This window comes from Muntiacus reevesi, chromosome X (genome assembly GCF_963930625.1).
Source record: "Muntiacus reevesi chromosome X, mMunRee1.1, whole genome shotgun sequence".
NCBI classification, from domain to species: Eukaryota; Metazoa; Chordata; class Mammalia; order Artiodactyla; family Cervidae; genus Muntiacus; species Muntiacus reevesi.
Window position 1 is genome coordinate 102675710 of NC_089271.1, and position 25566 is coordinate 102701275.

At 37.0% G+C, this 25566-nt stretch overlaps 1 protein-coding gene and 1 pseudogene across 1 annotated transcript in view; one reads left to right on the forward strand and one right to left on the reverse strand.

Annotated features, from left to right (window-relative positions):
• LOC136153831 (probable ATP-dependent RNA helicase DDX4) overlaps positions 1–22937 on the reverse strand; it is a 37952-nt gene extending 15015 nt beyond the window's left edge. The window contains exons 1-11 of the mRNA XM_065915934.1: positions 22866–22937; positions 14829–14889; positions 11589–11699; positions 10562–10642; positions 9205–9252; positions 7338–7385; positions 7187–7234; positions 6424–6566; positions 5655–5807; positions 3700–3854; positions 1139–1268 (exon numbers count right to left, since the gene is read on the reverse strand). Coding sequence (XP_065772006.1) covers positions 1139–1268; positions 3700–3854; positions 5655–5807; positions 6424–6566; positions 7187–7234; positions 7338–7385; positions 9205–9252; positions 10562–10642; positions 11589–11699; positions 14829–14889; positions 22866–22937 — 1050 coding nt within the window. The remainder of the gene's footprint in view (positions 1–1138; positions 1269–3699; positions 3855–5654; positions 5808–6423; positions 6567–7186; positions 7235–7337; positions 7386–9204; positions 9253–10561; positions 10643–11588; positions 11700–14828; positions 14890–22865) is intronic.
• Positions 1–25566, forward strand: part of LOC136154641 (interleukin-31 receptor subunit alpha-like) — a 337454-nt pseudogene that overhangs the window by 79010 nt on the left and 232878 nt on the right.

The following is a 25566-nucleotide window of genomic DNA, read 5'->3' on the forward strand; positions in this document are numbered from 1 at the left end:
TTAGATCAGTATTACACAATAGACCTTTCTGTAATCACTTAAATATTCTATATCTTCAGTATTAGCCAGTAGCCATATGCAGCTATTAAGCACCTGAAATGAAGTTAGTGTGCCTGAAGAACGAACTTTTAATTTTATATTAGTTAAAATGTAAATATCCACACGTAGCTAGTGACTACTGTATTGGACAGCACATATCTAGATTATATCATCTGATAAAGTCAGGCTATTTAATGTAAGAAAGAAAATTTCTTAATAGCATGACATTATCAAGTGGCCTATAACTGACAAATTTATTTCTAACTCCTTTAAACCCTTAATAAATCCCCAATTCTCTAACCACTCAGCAACAAATGGAAAACTTTTCTTACCTATCATGAATATTTAGTGCTAAAAACAGAAGCACATATTTGCAAAAATAAAACAAGTGATTTTGTTACCCTATGGAAGATGGGAAACAAGGTGGGAAATCAAGGTGAATTTCTCTGGATACTCTTAATAAGTACCCTAAGAAAAATTCCTTTCTGCAGAAAGAGCATATTTTTAATAATCCCTTTAAAGAACAGCCTTAAAAAGCAAAGCAGGGTCATGAAAGTGAACTGAAAATACTGATACAGAGATGTAATAATGTGGTATGTGAATACGGAAAATAAATAGCCCTCAAATCGCTCTCCAAAGACAGAAAATTAACAATCCTGGATAATATCACTCTCACACTTAAAACAGGAGAAAAAATTACTGATACCACAAAGGTTTTCTTCCAGGAAAAAAAAAAATGATTTCCTCAAGACATATACGAAACTAGAAAAAAGCACTGACTTCATTTTTCTCCCAGTAGAGTGGGTCTAGGATATGGATTCTGGAATCAGATCCAGATTCTAACCCTATCACTTACTAGAGCTAACTTAGAGATTAAAATAAATTACATAATCTCACTAAAAGTTTGTTTTCCCAAGTATAAAATGGAAAATACTATTTACCTATTTGTATTAAAAGAAAGCATTCAAGGAATCAGATGGGAGCCTAATATACAAATGGTGCTGTAATGAACATACATGTCTTTACACAAGTTCCTCTCTTTCCCAAACAAAACAATTACTAGTCAATCTCACAGTCCTGTTATCCCTCTAGAGCCTACCTTTTCTTTGCCTATGATATCCATCAGTCTCCCAGGAGTAGCACATAATATATTACAGCCTTGTACTATTTGTCGAATTGAATGCCTCAACTGGGTTCCCCCATATGTGACAACTGCTCTTACGCAAGTCCTGTTGACAATAAAAATAAATGTCATTTTCTAGTTGCTTGAAAATTAGTCATTTGTTTTTAATGAGATGTAAAATGAAATCCATGAAGAAAAAGCTAATACATTCAACATTCTTTTACAATTCTTCCCAGAAAGTTGAAAAGCTGAGGGAAAAAATATTTGCAACCTGCCTGACAGAGCTCTTTCAGAAACAATGATAAACACAACCAACACCCATACAACAGGCCAACAATATGAACAAATGTTCATTAAAAATACAGACGGTTTTTAAACACTTTAAGTTCAATATTACTTTTTAAAGCAATAATGCAAAACAAATGAAGTCTAACAAAATTTTCCCGCAAGTGTGATAATGCCATGTCAGCCAGTGTAGGGAAACTGGCACTCAGGGGGATAAACTGATATAATCTCTTTCACAATTTTAGTCTCTATTAAAATTTTAAAACTTATTTCTCCCAATAAATTAAGGAATTTTCCCTTCAGATATATTCCCACAAAGGGGCAAAGATGACTGTGTAATATATTCACTGCTAACATGATATTTAGTATCAAAAGACTGAAAATTATCTAACAAGAAAAAACAGAATTATAGGCCTTCCGTACAAAGACACTGAGCATCTATAAAGATGAGTACAGTTCTATAGTAAGTGTTAGCTCCAACATATACCATTTTTTTTAAAGGCTGGCAACCAAGCTTAGTATGCTAGGATTTGTTGAGAGGAGGATTAAAGTGCATACATGTGCACCAGCTCTTTCTATAGTATTTCACATAAAACCATAATAGTGTATAAACTCTGAAGAGGAGGATTAAAGATAGACAGTTAGACACTTCTCAGTTTTTTGCCACAAAAATGTTCCAACAAATATCCACATACTAATACACATTTTGTGCATACATATTATCTGAAATATTATTTTGTTTTTAAAAAGAAAACTTTTATCTTTTACTTGATTTAAAAGCTCGAAGAGCAACACAGTACATGGGGGTCAGTAAGAAATAAACACTGGTATAAGCAATGAACTACTTCTTACAAAAAAGATCTGTCAAGCTTGACATTAAAAGAATTTTAATAATTTTAGTTTTTTCTCCTCTAATTTCAAACAAACTGATTTATACAAAATAAAAGCTGAAGGTTCTAGATAGAAAGCTCTAAAGAACTGTACAGAAAAAGACTAATATACCAACAGATAAATGGGTAGACAACAAATGGATAATTCACAGGGAAAATGTACAAAGCATTCAAAAAGTAGTTCAACCTCTCAATAACCAAATAAATGAAAACATGAAGATAGCTGTAGTGATTTTAAAATATGTACACAAATTCTTCAATACACCTTCCTTTAAATATAGATCCTAACTCCCTCCTCCAAAGATGTGTGCAAGGCTGGCTTCATAGGTATAGAACCTGTGCAGTAATACAGAGTCCTATGCTTAAAAAAGACCTGAACTTGGTTTAATATTCTATTTGCTGCTTTAAAATTCATCCTAATTTTTTAACAAAGGACCTTGTACTTTCATTTTGGGCTAGTTCTCACAAATTATATAGCCAGTCCTGAGGATGAGCTAGATTTAGTGACCTGTTTAGTAAGGAACAGAGTACAGCAAAAGTGACTGCAACTGTCTTACAAAAGTCACAGAAACCTCCTCCTTGCTCTTTCTCACTGACCCTTCAATCTAATGAAGCCAGCTGTCATTTCCTAGAGACAACCATTCTTACAGAGAGATCCAATAAAGCCAGATGACTATAATTCTGGATGACATCTTGTCTGCAACCTCTTGAGATGCCAAGCCAGAAACACCCAGCTAAACCGTTCCTCAATTCCTAACCCTCAGAAACTGTAAATAATATGTATTGTTTTGAGCAACTAGGTTTTAAGGTGAGCAGCAACAGATAACTAATCCAATACCAAATAGTGGCAAAGTGTATAGTGAAGTTGGCATTTTCAAATACTGCTGGTAGAATGCAACCTTTAAAATAACTTCATATTTTTAACATTAAATCTATAGAAACAACTTAAATCTCCCAAATAGAGAAATAAAATACAAACACATGGACAGTCTTACAGTCATTAAAAATTAGGTCTGATTGTTAAATAAGCAGTTATCCATTTTATGAAGTTACGGGTTAAAGGAGAGAAAATTATTAGGAACACCATAAACTCATGTTTAAACATATACTTAAAAACTACCAGAAAACACATGAATATGTACACTGTCTTATTGTTCTACTTCTATCACCATCTGATTTTTAATAAGCATTTAAAAAAATAGATTCTATAAACAAGATTATGAAAAAGTCAACTTCAGTCAGGTAACACCACATTAAATTATATGACTGCATTCTTTTTCATGTACTGAGTTCTTCCCAAAATAAATACAATAATTCTCTAAAGAAAAACTTGTTTGTGAGTGGCATTCCAGATGTACTTACCCAAAAGAAAATTTTCTGGCTTCTGAATAGATCTGACTGATCAACTCTCGAGTTGGTGCTACAATAATACACTCTGGTTCCTGCAGTTCTTTAGAATGACTGGCAGTTATTCCATCACGCATCATATGAGCCAAAATTGGCAAGAGAAAAGCTGCCTAGAAGTTAAATTGCATAACTTACAAATTTATAGGGAATCATTCTTTTCCCTATGGCAACCTATTCCTCATGTCTTTATATCCCTTAGCTTCTTCTTTCATCTTTTTGATAAATTTAAAATGTGAAAGGGAAATAATATTTATTTCAATGAGTATCTAACATTTTGGTCATCATTCTCATATTATACAATATAAGATGTTTGATAAAGTTAATCTATCTTATGTGTTTTTTAAAAAACAAACACAACCAAAGATTCTACATAAACAAACATTAACGTATTTTGAGAGGTAAATGAGGAATGTAGCATTTAGTATAAATGCTTGCTTTTGAGGTAGAAATAAAATCAGAATGCATGACAAAAGTGGTCCACAAGAGCAAAAATTGGGAAAGCATTCATTTGACTCACTAAACATATCACCCTCATAAACGTTACATATGGCAAGAGAAACATGGTGCTACAGTTTTCTTATTAAATAAGACACTAAAATCTACCTCCAAAACCACATTTAAGTCACACATTAGCTGCTATATTGTACAGCTTATTTTCACTTATTTTTCTTTCAACTCTACTATGGAGAATTTTTAAGACTAATATAGTATGAAGCAAGACTATGATCCTGGAAATGACAGTCTTTAATGCTCATCTCATGGAACCCTATTTAATTCACAAATCTCACAGTTTAGTCCTAAGACCAACTGGGTCCCATCAGAGTTCTTTTAGAATTAGCATAACAGAGGTCACTTCGTACTAAGGACCAGGTACAGTACATAGACAACAACAGTACATACAGCTATTTCTCATTCTCTTGACTCCAAAACTGTATCAGCAATTCCACTGTTGTTGTTAGTGGCCAACTCGTGTCCAACTCTTTTTGACCCCATGGACTGCAGTACGTCAGGCTGCTTTACTATCTCTCGTAGTTTGCTCACACTCATGTCCATTGAGTTGGTGATGCCATCCAACCATCTCATCCTCTGTCGCCCCCTTCTCCTCTTGCCTTAATCTTTCCCAGCATCAGGGTCTTTTCCAATGAGGTGGCTCTTCACATCAGGTAGCCCAAGTATTGGTGCTTCAGCATCAGTCGTTGCAGTGAATATTCAGGACTAATTTCTTTTAGGATCGATTGCTTTGATCTCCCTGCTGTCCAAGGGACTCTCAAGAGTCTCCTCCAGCACCACAGTTTGAAAGCATCAATTCTTTGGCTTTCAGCCTTCTTTAAGGCTCTCACATCCATACATGACTATTGGAAAAATCTTAGCTTTGACTGTAAGGACCTTTGTAAGCAAAGTGGTAAATTTCTGCTTTTTAAAATGCTGTCTAGGTTTGTCATAGCTTTTCTTCCAAGGAGGTAGTGTCTTTTAATTTCGTGGCTGTAGTCACCGTCCACAGTGATTCTGGAGCCCAAGATAATAAAATCTGTCACTGTTCCCACTTTTTGTTTTCCATCTATTTGCCATGAAGTGATGGGAAAAACTTTACATTACATAAATTATTTTTCCCATGCTCTTATAATCAAAGGTCTTATAACCTTTGGTGCTTTGACTCTCAGTTATTAAATATTATGTCCCACAGAAGGAGCTGAATACACTTATAAACATCTATGAACTGCAAAACACTACTCTAGAAATAGTTCAAAATTCTTTCGTCAAAAGTACACAAACTTCAATAAAACCAGAAATCAGAGGCAAAAACATGAGTATTTATGACAGTTCACTAAAATCATCTACTTGGGAAGAACCAAAGTTCAAAAAATGACAGCTTGAATACTAGGCTAACCATATGTAGGGAAGTGACTTACAGTCTTTCCAGAGCCTGTCTGAGCACATGCCATCAAATCTCGTCCTCTTAGTATAATAGGAATACTGTATTTTTGCACAGGAGTAAGCTTAGTATAACCAGCTTTAGCAATGTTCTTATTCAATATCTGACAAAGATTAGCTTCTTCAAAAGTCTAAAAAAAATCAGGGGGCAGTGGTTAAATGCCATGTATCATACACTAGTCATGCCATAAACATATTCCATTTGAATTAGTTTCAAGTTGTTAATTCTATTTTATGTAATACATATGCCCCCATTCAAAAGTAATATCTAGAACCTCTATGCGACTACTTGATAGAATTAAGGAATATTCCATATAGACAATGGCTCTAAAACCTTTTTCAGCACCCTTAAAACCTGTGAGATACAAATAACTCTGATCAATAAAGCAGTTCATTATCAACAGGAAAACTCTGGGCTCCCCGATTCCTTAGAAAATCACTCCTCTAAGATGCACTTTCTCACATACGTAGAAAGCAGAAATATTGAAGCTTTAGGAAAAGTATCCTTTTTAATAAATTTAAATGAAGCTGCCATCCTAGTTTGAGGAGGTGGGGAGGAAATATAGTACCCTCCCTTTCAACACAGCAATTAATTATAATGTAGATGCTAGATATGATTCTAAATTTCTCATTAAATACTAAAGATGAAGTTTTTGTATTCTTTAATATCAAATTAAAGAAATGTTCCACATTTTTAAAAAAGAAAGTTTGTCTCACAGCCATTACAGAAACAATTATTATACTGACCAGAATTGCTGGTGGTGGATCATGTCCAGATACTTCTACAAGAATAGTATCATATTTGTCAAAGTTTATGCATTTCTGATAATGTGCAAAGATGGAGTCCTCATTTTCAGGTGAAGGAGGTGGTACGTAGGTCACTTTTTGTCCTCAGAATTTAAAAGAAAATTTACATTATAAGGATTAAAATAAAAATAAAAGGGAAAACAGACAAAACCCAACAAACTCAAATTCAAAACAACATGCAAATTCCTGGGCTTCGCTGGTGGCTCACTGGTAAAGAATCCACCTGCCAATGCAGGAAACACGAGTTCGATTCCTGCCCCAGGAAAACCTCACATGCCACAGAGCAACTAAGCCCATGCGCAGCCTGTGCGCTAGAGCCCAGGAGCTGCAACTACTGAGCCCATGTATCACAACTACTGAAGCCCGTGCACCTTAGAGCCCATGCTCTGCATCAAGAAAAGCCACCACAATGAGAAGACCACAACTAGAGAGGAGCCCTCAGTCTCCGCAACTAGAGAAAAGCCTGTGCAGCAACGAAGACCCAGCACAGTCAAAAGTAAATAAATAAAATTACAAAACAAAGTTCCCAAGGTTTACCATTAAAGTTTTTACTTCAAACTTTTTAAAGTTATCTCTTTAAATATTCTGCATTTGTATATATATATATATATATATATATATACACACACACACACACACATATATATATATATATATACTAATGTAATATACATTTATGTGGATCACACAAAAATTAACATACCCTGAGTGTCACCACTTTCTCCTCCTTTAGCTTCTGACTTCCAAGACTCTTAAAAGAAATCAAACGAAAACAAGACAAATGGTTTTTAAAATCGAGGGGTAAAACAATACTCACTATAAAAATCAAATACCTGATCTAAAGTAAAACTTACTCTTTCCAGAGCCTGTAATTACTTCTTCATTTAAACCTTTGTAACCACCTATTAAAGAAACACACAGTGACAGCCAGTTAATATACAAGACTGTGTATATCTTTATTTTTGTTTTTTGTTTTCAAAGAGAAAAAGTTCTAAACACGGATGGTCCCTTCGAACAAATAATATTTGAGACAATTAAGATAAATAGAATCCTGAATATTTTAAGTTCCCTTAGCACTCAAAATGCTGACTTTATGCAGATTACAATGTTATAACATATTAGTATCTCCTTGTTTAAGCTGTTTTGTCTCTTTCTATTCCTATATTCCTCAACAAAGGAATATATTTTCTAAGAGGAACTAAAAGTCCATCTCTGCTTAGTCCATATAGGTTCTATGATTTGCTAGGACTCAGAATACAGTCAAAACTATAGCTGTGACTTATTACATAGAAAAGATATGAAGCAAAATGAGCAAAGGAAAAAAGGGTATGGACAAAAGGCCAGAGAAGACCAGGTGCAAGCTTTTAAGAGTCACTCCCACTGGGGTCATACAGGACGAGTTGTGACAACATGCTGAAAATGTTTACCAGAGCAATTTAGAGATTCAATATTCAGGGTTCTTATGAGGGGCTGATAAAGCAGGCAGGCACCTTCTGCCTGGCATGTACCAAATTTCCCAACTCCCAGAAGAAAAGGGGGTATTCATCATAAATCATTGTTTTACAAACCACTGAGGTACAGTGGACCACTCACACTGGTTAAGGGTGTTGAGACCCCTCCCAAAATCCAAGTTCCCAGAAGTCAGGGAAGGGTCTTGTAAGAAGGACTTTCCAAGAAGACCAGTCAGGCCTATCATGTTAACTCTTTTCCACACACTACCTTTCTGGTTTCTAGACAAGGAGTCACTGACTGTGCCACTTTCAGGTACTAACACAGAAAGAATCAGGACTGTAATAGCTTTGGAAGGCTAACACATAGCACTTTTATATGTGCACTCTCTAACTTTCTTGTCTTGTATGTCCACAGGTCTTCAAACCCCTTTTCAAACAAGATCTAAGAATTTGTATAAAATATGGTTTAGCCATTCATAATCTTTTCCTACACTGGAGAAACCAAGAATCTGAAAGAGTGAAGCAGGGAAAAGTGGTTCAAGGGAACTGCCACTCTGAATGCTCTCAGACTAATAATGATCACAGAATTTTTCAGAGATATTAAACAAGCTTTATTGTTTTACTAGTCTGGAAAATATTTTAACTTTTATATGAAATTTAAGCATTTTTAACTCTGAGATTTTTTTAATAGTATAAAACTATCTATAGTGAACTTTCTTTTTCCCCGACACCAAGCTAACTATCTCATAAGAAAGATTAATATAAGAATCTGTAAACATAGATTACATCTCAGTCTTTAACATTTGCACGGTAACTCCCATTTTATGGTTATGTTATTTATTAAGCAGTTATTTATTGATGAATTTTAGGTGATTTTCAGTTTTCATGTATTATACATGAAGCTTAAGTGAGCATCCTTTTACATGCACTGAGCATATACACCTACAGTATATAATGGAACTGCTGGACTAAAGAGTAGTAGTAAACAACTGGCTTCCCCTGGAGAAGGAAATGACAACCCACTCCAGTATTCTTGCCTGGAAAATCCCATGGACAGATGAGCCTGGTGGGCTATAGTCCACAGGGTTGCAAGAGTCAGACACAACACAGCGACTAAACAACAAAAGTAAACAACTTCTCCAAACTGGCCGTGCAAATGTATACTCCTCAAAGTGTGTATAAAAGCACCAACAGTTACCTTTAACTTCAAAAGTTAAACTTGGATTACAGTCATTTTAACCACTTACAGGTAAACCAAATAAGATCTTACCTCGTCCACTTCCACGACCACTTCTGCTTTGGAAAGTGTCACCATTACCTGTAAGGCATTGTTTTACAGAAATATTCAGAGGAAACACAGCTCCTCTTCAAGCACATAAAATATATAGCTATTTCTTTTCAAATACTGAGTAATTTCTCAGGATTCCTAGACCCTTAACCCACCCATCTCATAATTCTATATTTAACTAAAACCCTTTTCTCGTCTGAACATTTTATTTAAACACTTCATATTTAGGACAATTTCGGGTTCACAGACACATTAAGAGGAAAATGCAGAGACTTCCCAGATACTTCCAGTCCTCACACCTGCATGCTCCACACCCCCCTGACATAATCAACGCTCCCCACAAGAGAGGTATTTTGTTACAGTTGATAAACCTATACTGGCACAACATAATCACCCAAAGTCCATGGTTTACATTACAGCTCATTCATGGTACTGTACAGTGTTTTTTATGTTTGCATAAATGTATCATGGCATGTCTCCATCATTATAGTATCATACACAGTAACTTCACTACCCGAAAAATTCTCAGTGCTCTGTCTGTTCATCCCTTCCCTGACCCCTAGCAACCACACAATTTTTTTCAGCCCTCTTCTTACAGTTTTGCCTTTTACAGAATGTCATACAGAGTTGGAATCAAACAGTACACTGTCTTTTCAGATTGGCTTCTTTCACTCAGTAGCACATATTTAGAGCTTCCCCAGTGGTTCAACAGTAAAGAATCTGCGTGCAATGCAGGAGTCACAGAAGATGCAGGTTCAATCCCTGGGTTGACAAGATCCCCTAGAGGAGGGCATGGCAACCCACTATAATATTTCTGCCTAGAGAATCCCATGGACAGAGGAGCCTGGCGAGCTATAGTCCAAGGGGTTGCAAAGAATCTGACACAACTGAAGTGACTTAGCATGCACGCAGTACGCATTTAAGGCTCCTCCATGTCTTCTCAGGCTTGATATAGCTCATTTCTTTTTAATACCACAGTTCACATAACTACTTTTAAACATTTCATCAACAGAATGCTTCTTTTTGTCCCCCAATTTCTCATCAAATTCCATCAGAATCCTTTCTTTGAAACCAAAGGAAACTTCATTTTCCTTCTTCTAATTAAAACTATAATTTATATCTCAAATTAACTGGTAGATAAGAAAGAGGGAATAATTCTCAGAGCACAAATTTTAAAAGGGAGGAAAAACTGTCCATTTTCTTTTTGCCTACAAATCTACAAAGCAGAGATAATCATGAACCAATCTAATATACTTAAAAATATATATTAGGTTCAATAATCCTAGAGCTAAAAGCAAATGTGAATGATTAATATTCAGTAGTAAATACTATTTCTCACCTGCACCACTTAATGCTGATCTTCTGGAACCAAAAAGGCCACCAGAGCACTGGGTTCTCTCATCTGGTTCATATTCGCTCTCTAGATTACAGATTAAAAATATAGATTATGTTACTTTTAAAAACTTTTAAGTCATGCAGTAAACAGAAAAAAATCAATTTATGGTGCCATAAGTTAAAAAGATGCAGGATACAATAATTTAAACTTAACAGGAATCATAGTGTTTTTGAAGTATCACACAGAAGGATCTTTCCATAAATTATTTCCTTCAATTATACATTACTTTCTCAAAATTTTATTAAAATTATCTTATAAAAGTAATCACAGCTAATACTACACCACATTATGATATAAGCAAGTTAAATTACCTTTGAAAAGCAGCACTGTTGCTGCCCCTCAAAATTTCACATTACATAATCTTACTGCTTATTCTCCAGAATAGCATCCCTTCGTACCCACTGCACTCAAATCAAACTTTATCAGTCTTAAACAGCAACCCTGTGGATCTCTTCACTTTTTAAAAAGTGACAATTCACTAATCTGCTACATATCTATTAAATCATTATATCAGTTTACGTTTTTATTTTCACTATTCTGTTCTCCTCTGTTAAGAGAGACATGCATTCCAAAAGTGACTTCAGGAGACAATATCTTAGCACCAAGGAAAGACGACTGGAAAAATCTAGGTAGAAAGCCACACTGGTATAAGAAGTTATAATGGTTTCATGAGAATGCCACTTATTTGTAAGGTCGGCCATCTTTATCAAAGCTCTAAAACGCTTCTCAGCATGTAATATTAGAGAACTGCATCACACAAACTGTTAGAAAATTCACATATTCTCATTTAATCTATAAGGAATTACATATGTCTACAAAATAATATTTTGCATAGCATAAGTGATTATGTACCTACCAGCCATTATACTAAACCGTTCTCATAAAGTCATAATAATCTTATATGTGATAGGTGTTATTTTTAATCATTTCTTTAATAAATGAAGCACAGTATATGCAATCCACTACTAACTTGAACTTCCTAGACCAAATCCTCCACGGCAACCTCGGAAACTACCTCTTCCACCTCTTCCACCTCTTCTGGACGATCCTGAAGCTTCTGAATCATTGCCGACTTGATAACCTACAATAGTAAAACACAAACACACAAATGACACAGAAACCAACAAAGAAATCTTGGGGACATGGTGGCCAAGTTAATTTAAGCCTTGCATAACTCAATGATTTTAATATTTTAAGTCATCAACAGATAGTTACTAAAGAGAAATGCTGTGTTTGGCCTATAAATGTTCAACTTTACCAGTAAATAAATAAAAGCTATGATCTTTTTTTTCTTAAATCCACTGTGTGCTTTGCGGACAAAACCTAAAAATGACTAAAAAGAAAAAGCGACACCTATAAACACTGTGGTGCTGGAGAAGACCCTTGAGAGTCCCTTGGACTGCAAGGACATCAAACCAGTCAATCCTGAAGCAAATAACCTCTGATTATTCATTGGAAGGACTGATGCTGAAGCTGAAACTCCAATATTTTGGCCACCTGATGCAAAGAACTGACTCATTGGAAAAGACCCTGATGCTGGGAAAGACTGAAGATGGGAGGAGAAGGGGATGACAGAGGATAAGATGGCTGGATGGCATCACCGACTCAATGGACATGAGTTTGAACAAGCTATGGGTGTTGGTGATGGACAGGGAAGCCTGGTGTGCTGAGACCACAGGGTCACAGAGAGCCTGAGTGACTGAACTGAACTGAATGTCCTGAAAATATCAATTAGGTCTAACTGTCCTAATATGTCATGTAGGATCTCTATTGCCTTATCGATTTTCTGTCTGGAAGATTTGTCCACTGACGTCAGTGAGGTGTTAAAGTCTCCTCTATTATTGTATTCGCATCCATTTCTTCCTTTAGGTCTGTTAGTATTTGCTTTCTATATTTCAGTTCAGTTCAGTTGGGCAGTCTTGTCTGACTCTTTGTGACCCCACTGGACTTCCCATCTCTCAGAATTTTCCACAGTTTATTGTGATCCACACAGTCGAAGGCTTTGGCATAGTCCATAAAGCAGAAAGAGATATTTTTCTGGAACTCTTGTGCTTTTTCGATGATCCAGCAGATATTGGCAATTTGATCTCTGCTTCCTCTGCCGCTTCTAAAACCAGCTTGAATATCTGGAAGCTCACGGTTCACGTATTGGTTAAGACTGTCTTGCAGAATTTTGAGCATTACTTTGCTAGCGTGTGAGATGAGTGCAATTGTGCAGTAGTTTGAGCATCCTTTGGTATTGCCTTTCTCTGGGATTGGAATGAAAACTGACCTTTTCCAGTCCTATGGCCATTGCTGAGTTTTCCAAATTTGCTGGCGTGTTGAGTGCAGCACTTTCACAGCATCATCCTTTATGATTTGAAATAGCTCAGCTGGAATCCTGTCACCTCCACTAGCTTTTTTTGTAGTGATGGGCATCTACGTTGCTTCCATGTCCTAGCTACTGTAAACAGTGCTACAATGAACACTGGGGTACACGTGTCTCTTTCCATTCTGGTTTCCTCAGTGTGTGTGTCCAGCAGTGGGACTGCTGGGTCATATGGCAGTTCTATTTCCAGTTTTTTAAGGAATCTCCACACTGTTCGCCAGAGTGGCATACTAGTTTGCATTCTTACCAACAATATAAGACGGGTCCCTTTTCTCCACACCTCCAGCATTTATTGTTTGTAGACTTTTTGATAGCAGCCATTCTGACCAGTGTGAGATGGTACCACATTGTGGTTTTGATTTGCATTTCTCTGATGATAAGTGATATTGAGCATCTTTTCAAGTGCTGTTAGCCATCTGTATGTCTTCTTTGAAGAAATGTCTGTTTAGTTCTGAGTCGTTTATTTTTCTGGTATTGGGCTGCATGAACTCCTTGTGGGTTTTTGAGATTGAAAGTTGCTTTGTTTGCTATTATTTCCTTGAATTCTGAAAACTGTCTTTTCAACCTCCTCATAGTTTCCTTCGTTGTGGAAAAGCTTTTACATTTAATTAGGTCCCATTTTGGTTTTTTTTTTGCTTTTATTTCCATTAGTCTGGGAGGTGGATCATAGAGGATCCTGTTGTTATTTATGTCAGAGTGTTCTGCCTATGTTTTCTTCTAGGAGTTTTATAGTTTCTGGTTTTACATTTAGATCTTTAATTTATTTTTAGTTTATTTTTGTGTATGGTGTTAGAAAGTGTTCTAGTGTCATTCTTTTACAAGTGGTTGACCAGTTTTCCCAGCATCACCTGTTAATAAGATTGTCTTCTCTCCGTTGCATATTTTTGCCTCCTTTGCCAAAGATAAGGTGTCCATAGGTGCGTGGATTTATCTCTGGGCTTTCTATTTTGTTCCACTGATCTATAGTTCTGTTTCTGTGCCGGTACCATACTGTCTTGACGACTGCAGCTTTACAGTATAGTCTGAAGTCAGGCAGGTTGATTCCTCCAGTTCCATTCTTCCTTCTCAAGATGCTTTGGCTATTCGAGGTTTTTTGCGCTTCCATATAAATTGTGGAATTATCTGTCCTAGTTCTGTGAAAAAATGTTATTGGTAGCTTGATAGGGATTGCATTGAATCTATAGACTCCGTTGTGTAGTATACTCATTTTCACTATGTTGATTCTTCCAATCCATGAACATGGTATATTTCTCCATCTATTTGGGTCATCTTTTGATGTCTTTCATCAGTGTTTTACAGTTTTCTAAATATAGGTCTTTTGTTTCTTGAGGTAAATTTATTCCTAAGTATTTTATTTTTTTTGACGTAATGGTGAATAGGGTTGTTTCCTTAATTCCTGTATCTATTTTCTCATTGTTAGTGTATAGGAATGCCAGGGATTTATGTGCATTAATTTGATATGAGTTTGGTTTAAATAACTGCTATCCTGACAGGTCACCATCATTGTAACCTGCTTCAACACCTGAGTCTACTCTCCTACTGCCTTATATCAGAAATCCTGACAATTCACATAGCAGCCTGAAAGCCAAACATGCAACTTCGAGGCTGGGCAAAGGTTTTACAGAAAACCCACTGAATCGAAGGATACACTCTAACATTACACTCTCTCTTCTCTCCCTTCCTTTAATTCTAAGATGCTCCCAACCCAAAATATTCAAGCCAAAACGTCTCACTAGAAAATTTAAAAAACACCTTTGACAAGGTATCTATTAGTCTGCTTCTCATCCAGTGGATGAAGCCCTTAACCTAAAAACAGTTCTGCATTTTTGCTTTAACACATACCTGATGATGAAGCCAGAGTCCTGTTAAAAGTGTCTCCATTTGCTCCAGAAGAATACCTATCCTGTAAGAAAAAAGAAAACACTAGTTTTCTACTTTGAATAACAACAATGAGTAATCTATCTCATAAATACTAGAAAGTTTTAACAACTGGGTTTTGTCCAGAACAAAATAATTAAAGATTTCCTGGGTCGCTGCATGTTCTTTTATTTACTACTCTAAAACACCTTCACTTTAAAATTCTATGTATAGCATACTAATATATCACTTAAACAATGGTCAGCAAACTATAGCCACAAGCCAAATCGGGTGGGCTACCAGTTTTTATAAATAAAGTTTTATTGGAAAAAAGCCATCCTCAATTCATCTAGGTATGGAACAGGCTGCTTCCTCTCAAACAAGTTTCCAATACTAAAAGCAAAACTTTTGAACAGAGCTCTGAGATTCTTCAAAATCAAATTCAATAATTTAAGTACAAAAAGTGATCTAAAATTTACAGATAACACTTCAATTAACTGACTGAATTAGACAAATCACAATATTTTTGTCAAATAAGTTTCTTTAAATAAACCTAAAGCTGGAGGGAGTGCACCAAGGTAGGTATTAACATCGTCAGGTAATACTTTTGCTCCAAAATTTCTTGCACAAAAGACACTGACTTTTAAAAACTACCTTTATAAAGCTCAAAAGACATTCAGTTATTTTTCTAACTTACTAAAAACATATGATAAAATCTTTGAAATGGCTTGGGATTTTGATAACTGCTACAGTAAAAAGTTCCAATTTATGATTACCATAGATGAAAAGACAAACAAGAAAAGTAATCCAGCTTTCCCTATTTAAAGTGAAACACTGAAGACTTTTTTTCTCTTTTCTAGTATCCAAAATACTACTGGATGTATAGAGCCCCCAAAGAGGCTAGTTTTATAAGTGTTATAACACTCAGCATAGAGCCCCCAAAGAGGCTAGTTTTATAAGTGTTATAACACTCAGCTTCACGTAACTGATAAAAAGTAATGAAACACTCTGGCACAAAACAACTGAAAAATTATTGTTACCAAACAATCTTCAGAAGATGAAATTTAACATCCCACACACATTCTATGGCAAATTTTGAAAAAAATTTTCAATAGAATTCATCTTTCATCACAAAAATCCTTAATATTTTTCATAATCTTAAAAATAAAGTAACTTCATACACCCTTCCAGCTACTGTACCATTCTCTGCTCCATTATAGGCAAAAAAATTTGTCTACATTTGCTGCCTCTGTTTTCTCACATTCTGTATTTCCTTCAAGCTACTCTTGCTAGCCTCCATCCTCACCACTGCACTGAAACAGCTTATAGTAAGCCCATTATGTAATAAAATTACTACTTTTAAGCTTCCTCCTGCCAGAGCTCTCAGCAGCATTTGAAACAACAGACTATCTACTTGCTTCTCTGGCTTAGGGAACACCTCCTTCCCAGGTTTTCCTCTTGCCCCATGGCCACTCCCTCCACAGTCTCCTTTGCCAGCTCCCCAGCTAATGTACCTTTAAAATCAAAATGCCCCATAGTTCATGGCAGAGCCCTCTAAGTCTGTTTTATTCCATCCAACTTTACCCACCCCACTCTCACAGATTTAAATCGTATTAAAAGAGATAAATTCCAGATTTGTACCTACAGCTCTGATCCCTCTCCTAAGCAACAGCTAATGACTAGTATCCTTACTTAAATCTTTTCTTAGGCATCTGAAATTCAACACTGCAAATACAGAATTCTTGATTTTTTTCCCTCCCAAACTGGTTCACCTTCCAAATATTTCCCATTTCAGTAATGAGCACCATCATCCATCTACTTGCTTCAATATAAAAACTTAGCATCATTCTCTCTTGCGTTCCCCAAATCCAGGCCATCTAGTTCTATCAACTCTATGTCCACTTCTATCTTGAGGGCCCGCTCCCTCTCTTTCTTTTCTCTTTCCTTCTCAGATTTCACTTTCTACAAATGTTGCCTTATCTTACTATAGTTTAGCCATGCTAGAAATTTGTTGCTGTTCAGCCAATCAGTCATGTCCGACACTTTGTGACTCATGCACTGCATCACGACAGGTATCCCTGTCCTTTACCATCTCTGAGAAGTTGTTCAACGTCATGTCCATTGAGTCACATGATGCCATCCAACCATCTCATCCTCTGTCATCCCTTTCTCCTCCTGCCATCAGTCTTTCCCAGTATCAGGGTATTTTCTAATGAGTCAGCTCTTTGAATCAGGTAACCAAAGTATTGGAGCTTTAGTAACAGTCCTTCTGATGAATATTCAGGATTGATTTCTTTAGGATTGACAGGTTTGATCTCCTAGCAGTCCAAGGAACTCTCAAGAGTCTTCTCCAACATCTCAGTTCAAAAGGATCAATCCTTTGCACTCAGCCTTCTTTACAGTCCAACACTCACATCCATGCATGACTATTCAAAAAACAATAGCTTGTCTAGATGGCCCTTTGTTGACAAAGTAATGTCTCCACTTTTTAATATGCTGTCTAGGTTGGTCATAGCTTTTCTCCCAAGGAGCAAGCATCTTTTAATTTCATGGCTGCAGTCACCATCTGCAGTGATTCTAGAACCCAAGAAAATAGTCTCTCTCTGTTTCCATTGTTTCCCCATCTATTTGCCATAAAGTGATGAGACCGCATGCCATGATCTTCGCTTTTTGAATGTTGAATTTTAAGCCCGCTTTTCTACTCTCCTCACTCGCTTTCATCAAGAGGCTCTTTAGTTCCTCTTCGCTTTCGGCCATAGGGCTGGTATCATCTGCATATCTGAGATTATTGGTATTTTTCCCGGGAACTTCGATTCCAGCTTGTGCTACATTCATCTTGGCATTTCACATGATGTACTCCACATATAAGTTATATAAGCAGAGTGACAATATACAGCCTTGACGTACTCCTTTCCCAATTTGGAACCAGTCCATTGTTTCATGTCCAGTTGTAACTGTTGCTTCTGGCCTTGCATACAGGTTTCTCAGGAGGCAGGTCAGCTGGTCTGGTATTCCCATCTCTTTAAGAATTTAACACAGTTTGTAGTGATCCACACAGTCAAAATCTTTAGCGTAGTCAATGAAGCAGAAATAGGTGACTTTTGGAACTCTCTTGCATTTGCTATCCTCCAATGGATGTTGGCAATTTGATCTCTGGTTCCTCTGCCTGTTCTAAAACCAGCTTGAACATCTGGAAGTTCTCGGTTCCTGTTGAAGCCTAGTTTTGAGAATTCTGAGCATTACTCTGCTAGAGCATGAGATGAGTGCAACTGTGTGGTGGTTTGAAAATTCTTTGGCATTGCCTTTCTTTGGGAATGAAATGAAAACTGACCTTTTGCAGACCTGTGGTCACTGCTGAGTTTTCCAAATTTGCAGGCATATTGAGTGCAGCACTTTCACAGCATCATCTTTTAGGATATGAAATAGCTCTATACTAGCTATAGTAGCAGAGAAGGCAATGGAACCCACTCCAGTACTCTTGCCTGGAAAATCCCATGGATGTAGGAGCCTGGTAGGCTGCAGTCCATGGTGCAGCTAGGAGTCAGAGCCACTTCACTTTCACTTTTCACTTGCAGGTACTGGAGAAGCAAATGGCAACCCACTCCAGTATTCTTGCCTGGAGAATCCCAGGGACAGGGGAGCCTGGTGGGCTGCTGTCCATGGGGTCACACAGAGTTGGACACGACTGAAGCGACTTAGCAGCAGCAGCAGCTATAGTTTGATTGAATAACATCCACTCAATGATATCAAGCGCTCATTTCTGAAAAGTGTATTATATTATTTGGGAAAAAAAAACAGTTCTAGCCAATATAACTAAGGATTTTGAAATGAGGAGATTACCCTGGATTATCTAAGTGGGCCCTAAATGTCATTGCAAGTGTCCTTATGAAAGGCCAAGGGTATTAACACAAACACAGAGAAGGCCCAGTGAAGACAACAGAAAGAGATGCAGCCACAAGCCAAGGCTGCCTATAACCACCAGAAGTTGGAAGAAGCATGGATTCTCTCCAAGAGCCTACTGAAGGAAAACAGCACTGCTGAGACCATGGTTTCTAACTTCTGGCCTACAGAACTGTAAGAGAAATTTGTCTGTTACTGTAAGCCATCTAGTTTGTGATAATTTATCATAGCATCTATAGGAAACTAGCACATTGTACTTCTTCCTGTTGTCCTGATACCCTAAGTTCGTTCTCTCTTCAGATCTCTGCACATCATGTGTTACTGGGACTCTTTCAGGTCTCCGGCTCATGAGTCATAGTCTCAAGGAATATCTTCCTCTCCACCTGATCTAAATCTACCCATACCAGTCTTCTTCTCCCTCTCTCCCTCACACACAGAGAGTTTCCTGATTATTTTATTACTATTATTATTTAATAATTTTCACTATTAGTATATGATTTGTAATGTGTTTATTCTGTCTCCTCCAGTAAAATACAACATCCATGCCAGCAAGCCCCTTATCTATCATGTTTACCACTAGCTCCAGCATCTAATAAGGCTCAAAAAAAATTGTGGAATGAGTCTTAGGTCTTAACATTACCTATTTTTAGAGCACTTAGCTATAAAACATTTATAACCTCTTTACTCATCCACGTGAACCAATTTAGAAATTTTAAAACTTAACATTATTTCAAATATTACAGATTTCAAAATAATAATTGTGGATGCACTAATTATCTTAAGCAGTTTCCACTTTAATCACAAGAGTATATATGCCATCTGAAATATGCCAGAAAAAAGGCAAAACGATCAGACAGAAGAGACGAGTGTGTAGACTCATTGGTCATTTAATAAGAAATATTACAACTAGCAAGGAAACCCAGTATCCTGTTACAGTTATCACGCTCATTCATTTCATCTCTCACCCCAACAAGTGTGCGCACAATATGCAAACGCCTAACAGATGGTGACTGCAGCCATGAAATTAAAAGACGCTTACTCCCTGGAAGGAAAGTTATGACCAACCTAGATAGCATATTAAAAAGCAGAGACATTACTTTGCCAACAAAGGTCCATCTGGTCAAGGCTATGGTTTTACCAGTGGTCATGTATGGATGTGAGAGTCGGACTGTGAAGAAAACTGAGCGCTGAAAAATTGGTGCTTTTGAACTAAGGTGTTGGAGAAGACTCTTGAGAGTTCCTTAGACTGCAAGGAGATCCAACCAGTCCATCCTAAAGGAGATAAGTCCTGGGTGTTCACTGGAAGGACTGATGCTGAAGCTGAAGATTCAATACTTTTGCCACCTCGCGCAAAGAGTTGACTCGTTGGAAAAGACCCTGATGCTGGGAGGCATTGGGGGCAGGAGAAGGGTACAACAGAGGATGAGATGGCTGGATGACATCACCGATTCAATGGGCATGAGTTTGAGTAAACTCCGGGAGTTTGTGATGGACAGGGAGGCCTGGCGTGCTGCGATTCATGGGGTCTCAGAGTCGGACACGACTGAGCGACTGAACTGAACTGAACTGAACCGAACCATTTCTGGACTACTCTAACTGCTAGATTACCAAATATTTCCCAACCTCACATTTTGAATTACTCTATCCCCACATAGTACACTCACTTCAAAAACCAGCATTGGAAAGTTCTAAAAACTACCAGAAAAGCAACCTGTTAGTTCAAAATTATATAAGCCTGTGTTAATACTAAATCTCCAAAGAAGGATCCTTAGAAGCATTCAGAAAAGGCTTATCACATAATAAGAACCTCTTGCATAGCACAGGGAATTCTATTCAATACTTTGTGAAGACCTATATAAGAATAGAAGATAAAAAAGAATGAATATATGTATATGTATAACTGACCTATTTTGCTATACAGCAGAAACACAACATTGTAAATCAACTATACTCCTGATTTTTTAAATTAACAAAAGGCTGATCACAGATATTATTACCAATCCAAGATGATCTCAGAGGCAATACAAATTGCACAAAAGGGAAGCCCAGTTGCTTCTTGAAACAGAAATCCAATTACAACAACCAATCAAATGGTGCCTTTAAAAGAAAACGGGCTGAAGACCTCAGATTTCTCCTACATAAAAATGTCATGCGTTCATCCTTAGTGTCTACACACCTTATTCAAGGAAGAGAAGCAAAGAAAGCCACTGAATGCATCATGTTCCTTCAAGTTAAGTAGGTCAAATTACTAACTGCACACCTAGCACCAGGTGTTAAGTTTGTGGACAAATGCAAAAAGTTTACTACAAAATGGCCACACACAGATATGTACTAAGAATCGTAAGGTAGAAATATTAACATTAATATTAATATTAACATTAACATTATTAACATTTACACTATTAAATAATGTTAATAATGTACATTAAATATTAACATTAATATTAATTAATATTCAATCAGTATGACCAGCATTGAGAAACAAAGTTTGTTACTGAATAGCACAAAGACTCCCAAAAGGTAAATCTGGAAGCCTGACAGTTGACCATCCTCAATTTCAGACACCCTTTGCAATAACCATGCACAACATTCTACAGTGCAGTATACCATTTGAATAATATTTAGTTAAGACAAAATCTCATAGTAAGAAAAAGTAAAAATTAGACAAGTCCAAGTGGAAGAACATCTATACGTATGAGTTAAACTGTGTGTTACAACAAATCTACCAAGAACCTGGGGAAAAAAGAACCATAGAAAATTATTTGACCAAGTAATTCCACTTTTGAAAACAAATACTCCCAAATTAAACAATAAACTGTAGCTATTCATGACAATACTACAGTGTAAAGATAAAACTTTAATTTCTACCAAAAGAAAATCAATTATGCTTTGGTAGTTCTAGTCCATTAAATACTACATACCCATGTGAAATTATTTTTAGGAAGTTAATAATATGGAATAGCTAGTGCTGAGGAGTGAAAAAGCTGAAATCAAAAATTACTATTACATACAATCATTAGAATCCGTGGAAAAATGTGTTTGGGAAATATAGAAGAAAATTTACTAAAACCTCAACAGAGCATTTGTGCTAGTGAGTGAGACTATAGGTAATATTTCTCCTCTTTTGGTCTTACACTATTCTTACGATACTGTAACATAAAGAAGACAATAAAAAGATAACATACAAAGAAGTTATTTCTAAAAAACGTCCCAAAGCAAGAAACATGATAAATTCAGATTAACATCTTAGGTATTTTAATCTAAAGTTTACATGCAAACAGGCCAAATTCAAGAAAGACAAAGAATTAAATTTTATGTTTTGGGGTAAATTAAGAATTTCTATTAAGACATCACTTGAAACAGAAAGTGTCAGAATTGACTAACATAAATACAAACTGGAAATCCTAAAAGGAAAACAAATTGACTTTTGGAGACATTTTCAAGTAGATAAAACTTATGTAAAAGCAATCCATTAAATACACTGTCTTCCAAATTAGACTCTCTTCACCACCTTAAAGTCAAAACTAAGAGATCCAAAGAGATCCAAAAACCCACTCCATAATCCCCTCAGGTAAATTTCAGTGTAACTCTTCAAAAGCTATTGAGGAAAAAGATCTGCAGATTTGTACATCTGAAGATCAAACTGATGTTACCATCTGAATCAAAGTAATGTTTTCATCTTGAGAGCCCTGCTTATATAAAACCAAATTTCAGAATTCAAACTGCCACCCAAAAACAAATTTTATTGTTCCATTTTCTATAGACAACTGTATCTTAAGAGATATTCAACCACATTAACACAAGCTTGCTTTCACCCACAATAAGTTCTAAATCATTGAGATTTAAATTAAGTTGCTCATAATATTATACCCGTTTTAGGTTTTCATTATTAAATTATTAATTATTAAATTAATAATAGTTAATTAATTATTAAATAATTATTAAATTATTTCTTCTATTTGAGGCTTAGCATGCTTCATCATTCCCTATAAGACAGTTAATAACAATCACATGGAGAAGCACAGCATGCTTCTCACCACAGATGAACTTTCTCACCACAGAGATTTTCAACTCCGACAAAATCTGTAGCATTCAATAACTAAAAACTTAAAATTTTATTACCTTCTCAAATACAGGAACATAGGAAGACATATGAGGGTTGATTATTTCTGCTTCCCGATCTTCATCTCCCATGGCGGCTTCCAGTTCAGTTTTTATAAATATACAAACATGCACATTTAGGCTCAGTCAGAATCAGAGATCAGAATTTTACCTTTAAAAGCATAAATCATCATTTCACACATATACCTCCAAGCTACACAATTAACTGTTGATCCTCCCCAAAAGTTTTTGCAAAAAGGCCAATTAAAGTTTTGTTTCTTACCGAGAGATACCATTTATATTTATCCTTTTGGCTCAGACGGTAAAGAATCCGGCTGCAATGCAGGAGACATGGATTCGATCCCTGGGTTGGGAAGATCCCCCGGAGAAGGGAATGGCTACCCACTCCAGTGTTCTGGCCTGAAGAATTCCATGGACTGTAAAGTCCATGGCGTCGCAAAGAGTCGGACACAACTGAGCGACTTTCAATTTTTTATCTTTAAAAATTAGTTGAACCACTTATCTAATCACTCTAGCAATCACCCTGTCCCAGTGGAGTTCAGGCCTTTCCCCAAAATCTGTTGACAGAATTTATTTTCTCACCGAAGGGTTCCCAAAGCGTCTTAGTGAATATTAAGGGGGAGGGGAAATTTTTCAGATACTACTCCAGGTTTCTCCCTTCAAAACTGGGTACGACGTTTCGCGTGGGGTTTATTTAGTTTCTTTGCGGGGGTGGGGGGGGAGTGACCAGGGTTCAAGGCCGTGAAGTTTGGCAGGGAAGGAAGGGGTGATTAGGTGGCCCAAATGTCTCCCACAAACAACCAGTTTCGCCAAAGAGGGTGTATACACGAATAGTTCTACAACCATCCGTGTTTAGAGAGTCTTTTTCTCGGAACACGAACGGTGTACTACCATGTGGTCAAAAATGCTCCTTCGCCTTTCCTGCAGGCCTCAACCTCAGACTTCGGACACGCACCGTGCTACTGGACCCTCCGGGAGGAAGCAGAAAGACCCCAAAGGACGGCTTCAAACCCCTGCCCACCCCAACCGTTCTTCACTTGGCCCGAAGTCCAGCTACAACTAGAAAGCCCAGAGCGTGGGGATGAAACCCCTACTGGGAAAAGAGCCGGCGGCCCACTCACCTCTCTGCAGCTTGCTCTCCCGGAGTCCTCACAGGCGCTGACGCGACTTAAACGGCTGCACGTGCACGACGCAGACTGCGTCTGGTGCGCTGATCCAACAACAAATGACACCAGGCGACGAGCTCCATCAGCCAATCAGCGTCAGGCAGCAATGTCGTCCCGCCCCCATCTCCTGCCTCTCCTACCCTATGTGTTCGCGTTCAAGGTCGCAATCAGCTGACCCATTAGGTTCCGGACGGAGTGGCCCGTTAGGCCTAGGGGTTCAAGGCTGACCGTGGGTCACTTTCTCTGGATTTTTCTGTGGGGTCCTCAATCTGGAGAGACTATAGAATTTCCTATGTAAGCACTGCAAGTCAAAGTTAAAAATAGAAGAGGAATTAAAACGTCCTCCTACCTACCTCTTTAAACGTTCTCTCCTTTTTTGCCTACTGCAGTCCCTGGCAGTTGGCCTCTATTTCTGAGGCGCTTGCTTCACCTCCAGGGGGTTTCCAGGCACCTCAAAGTATAGCTGAGGCTCGGGCTGGTGGGGTATGTCTTTTTCTTCCCAGACTGAAGGATGAGACTGTCACGCCGATACCTAGGAGGCTGTGAAGTCAGTAACTTGTCTTACAGAGCTAGAGGTCGAATTCTTTGGGAAGGGGAGACTCTCTGATCCAGAAGGAAGAAATAAATTGTGTTGGTGAAAGTCGTTCGTTACATTTGTGACCCACCTGTTTATATCCCCACTTACTGGCCAAACCTAAGGGTGTCCGAAGGTCATTTCGGTACTTACACTCGTCAACTTAACTTGGTCATTTCGGTACTTAACTCGTCAGTTAGTGTTTGTTCTGTCCCACAAAAAGTCAGGGAAATCTTTCCGTATTTTCCCATCCCTCCAAAAGGCATAACAGACCGCTTGAAAAATACCATTTTTATTTTTGGCTTTATTTTCATCATTTTCCATGCTCTGAATCTTTTAATAAATCCCTGAATAGTTCAGAAATGTAAGTCCCAACACAGTCTGACACTCAGGCATAGAGGCTGAGGTACTTTATGGGACACTTTACACTTTCCAGCTCTTGAGCCATCATTATTGATCTCTTTAATTAAAAATACTTATTTTCTTTGAATCCTTAAAAATATTTATTTAGATAGCATCAAACTTTGTCAGACTATTATCAAGGTGAAATATCTTTAAAAGATTACATTTAACAAAAGTGAAACCAGAATATTTTTTTAATTTTATTTTTTTCATTTTTAATAATTTCTATTTTTAAACAAAATTTTTACATCAGACTCTTGAGGCATCTTATATTTTCAATCGTATATGTATGGGGGAGAGCTACCAACACTCTTTCTGATGCTCTGAATTTGTACACAGTGTCCTCTGACGTATTTTTACTCACTTTGAATTGAATGTTCTTTCAAAAATTTTTATGTTGTGGGAAAATATGTATTAGGTGAAAATAACAAGATATGAAATTGTGTAGATAGAATGATAACCAACTAGGTTTTTTTATTTTAGGAGTGTAAAGCTTGGAAATATTTTCTAAAATAAGCATATTTTTTTAAAAACATTTGGCAAACATTCTCTGCTATTA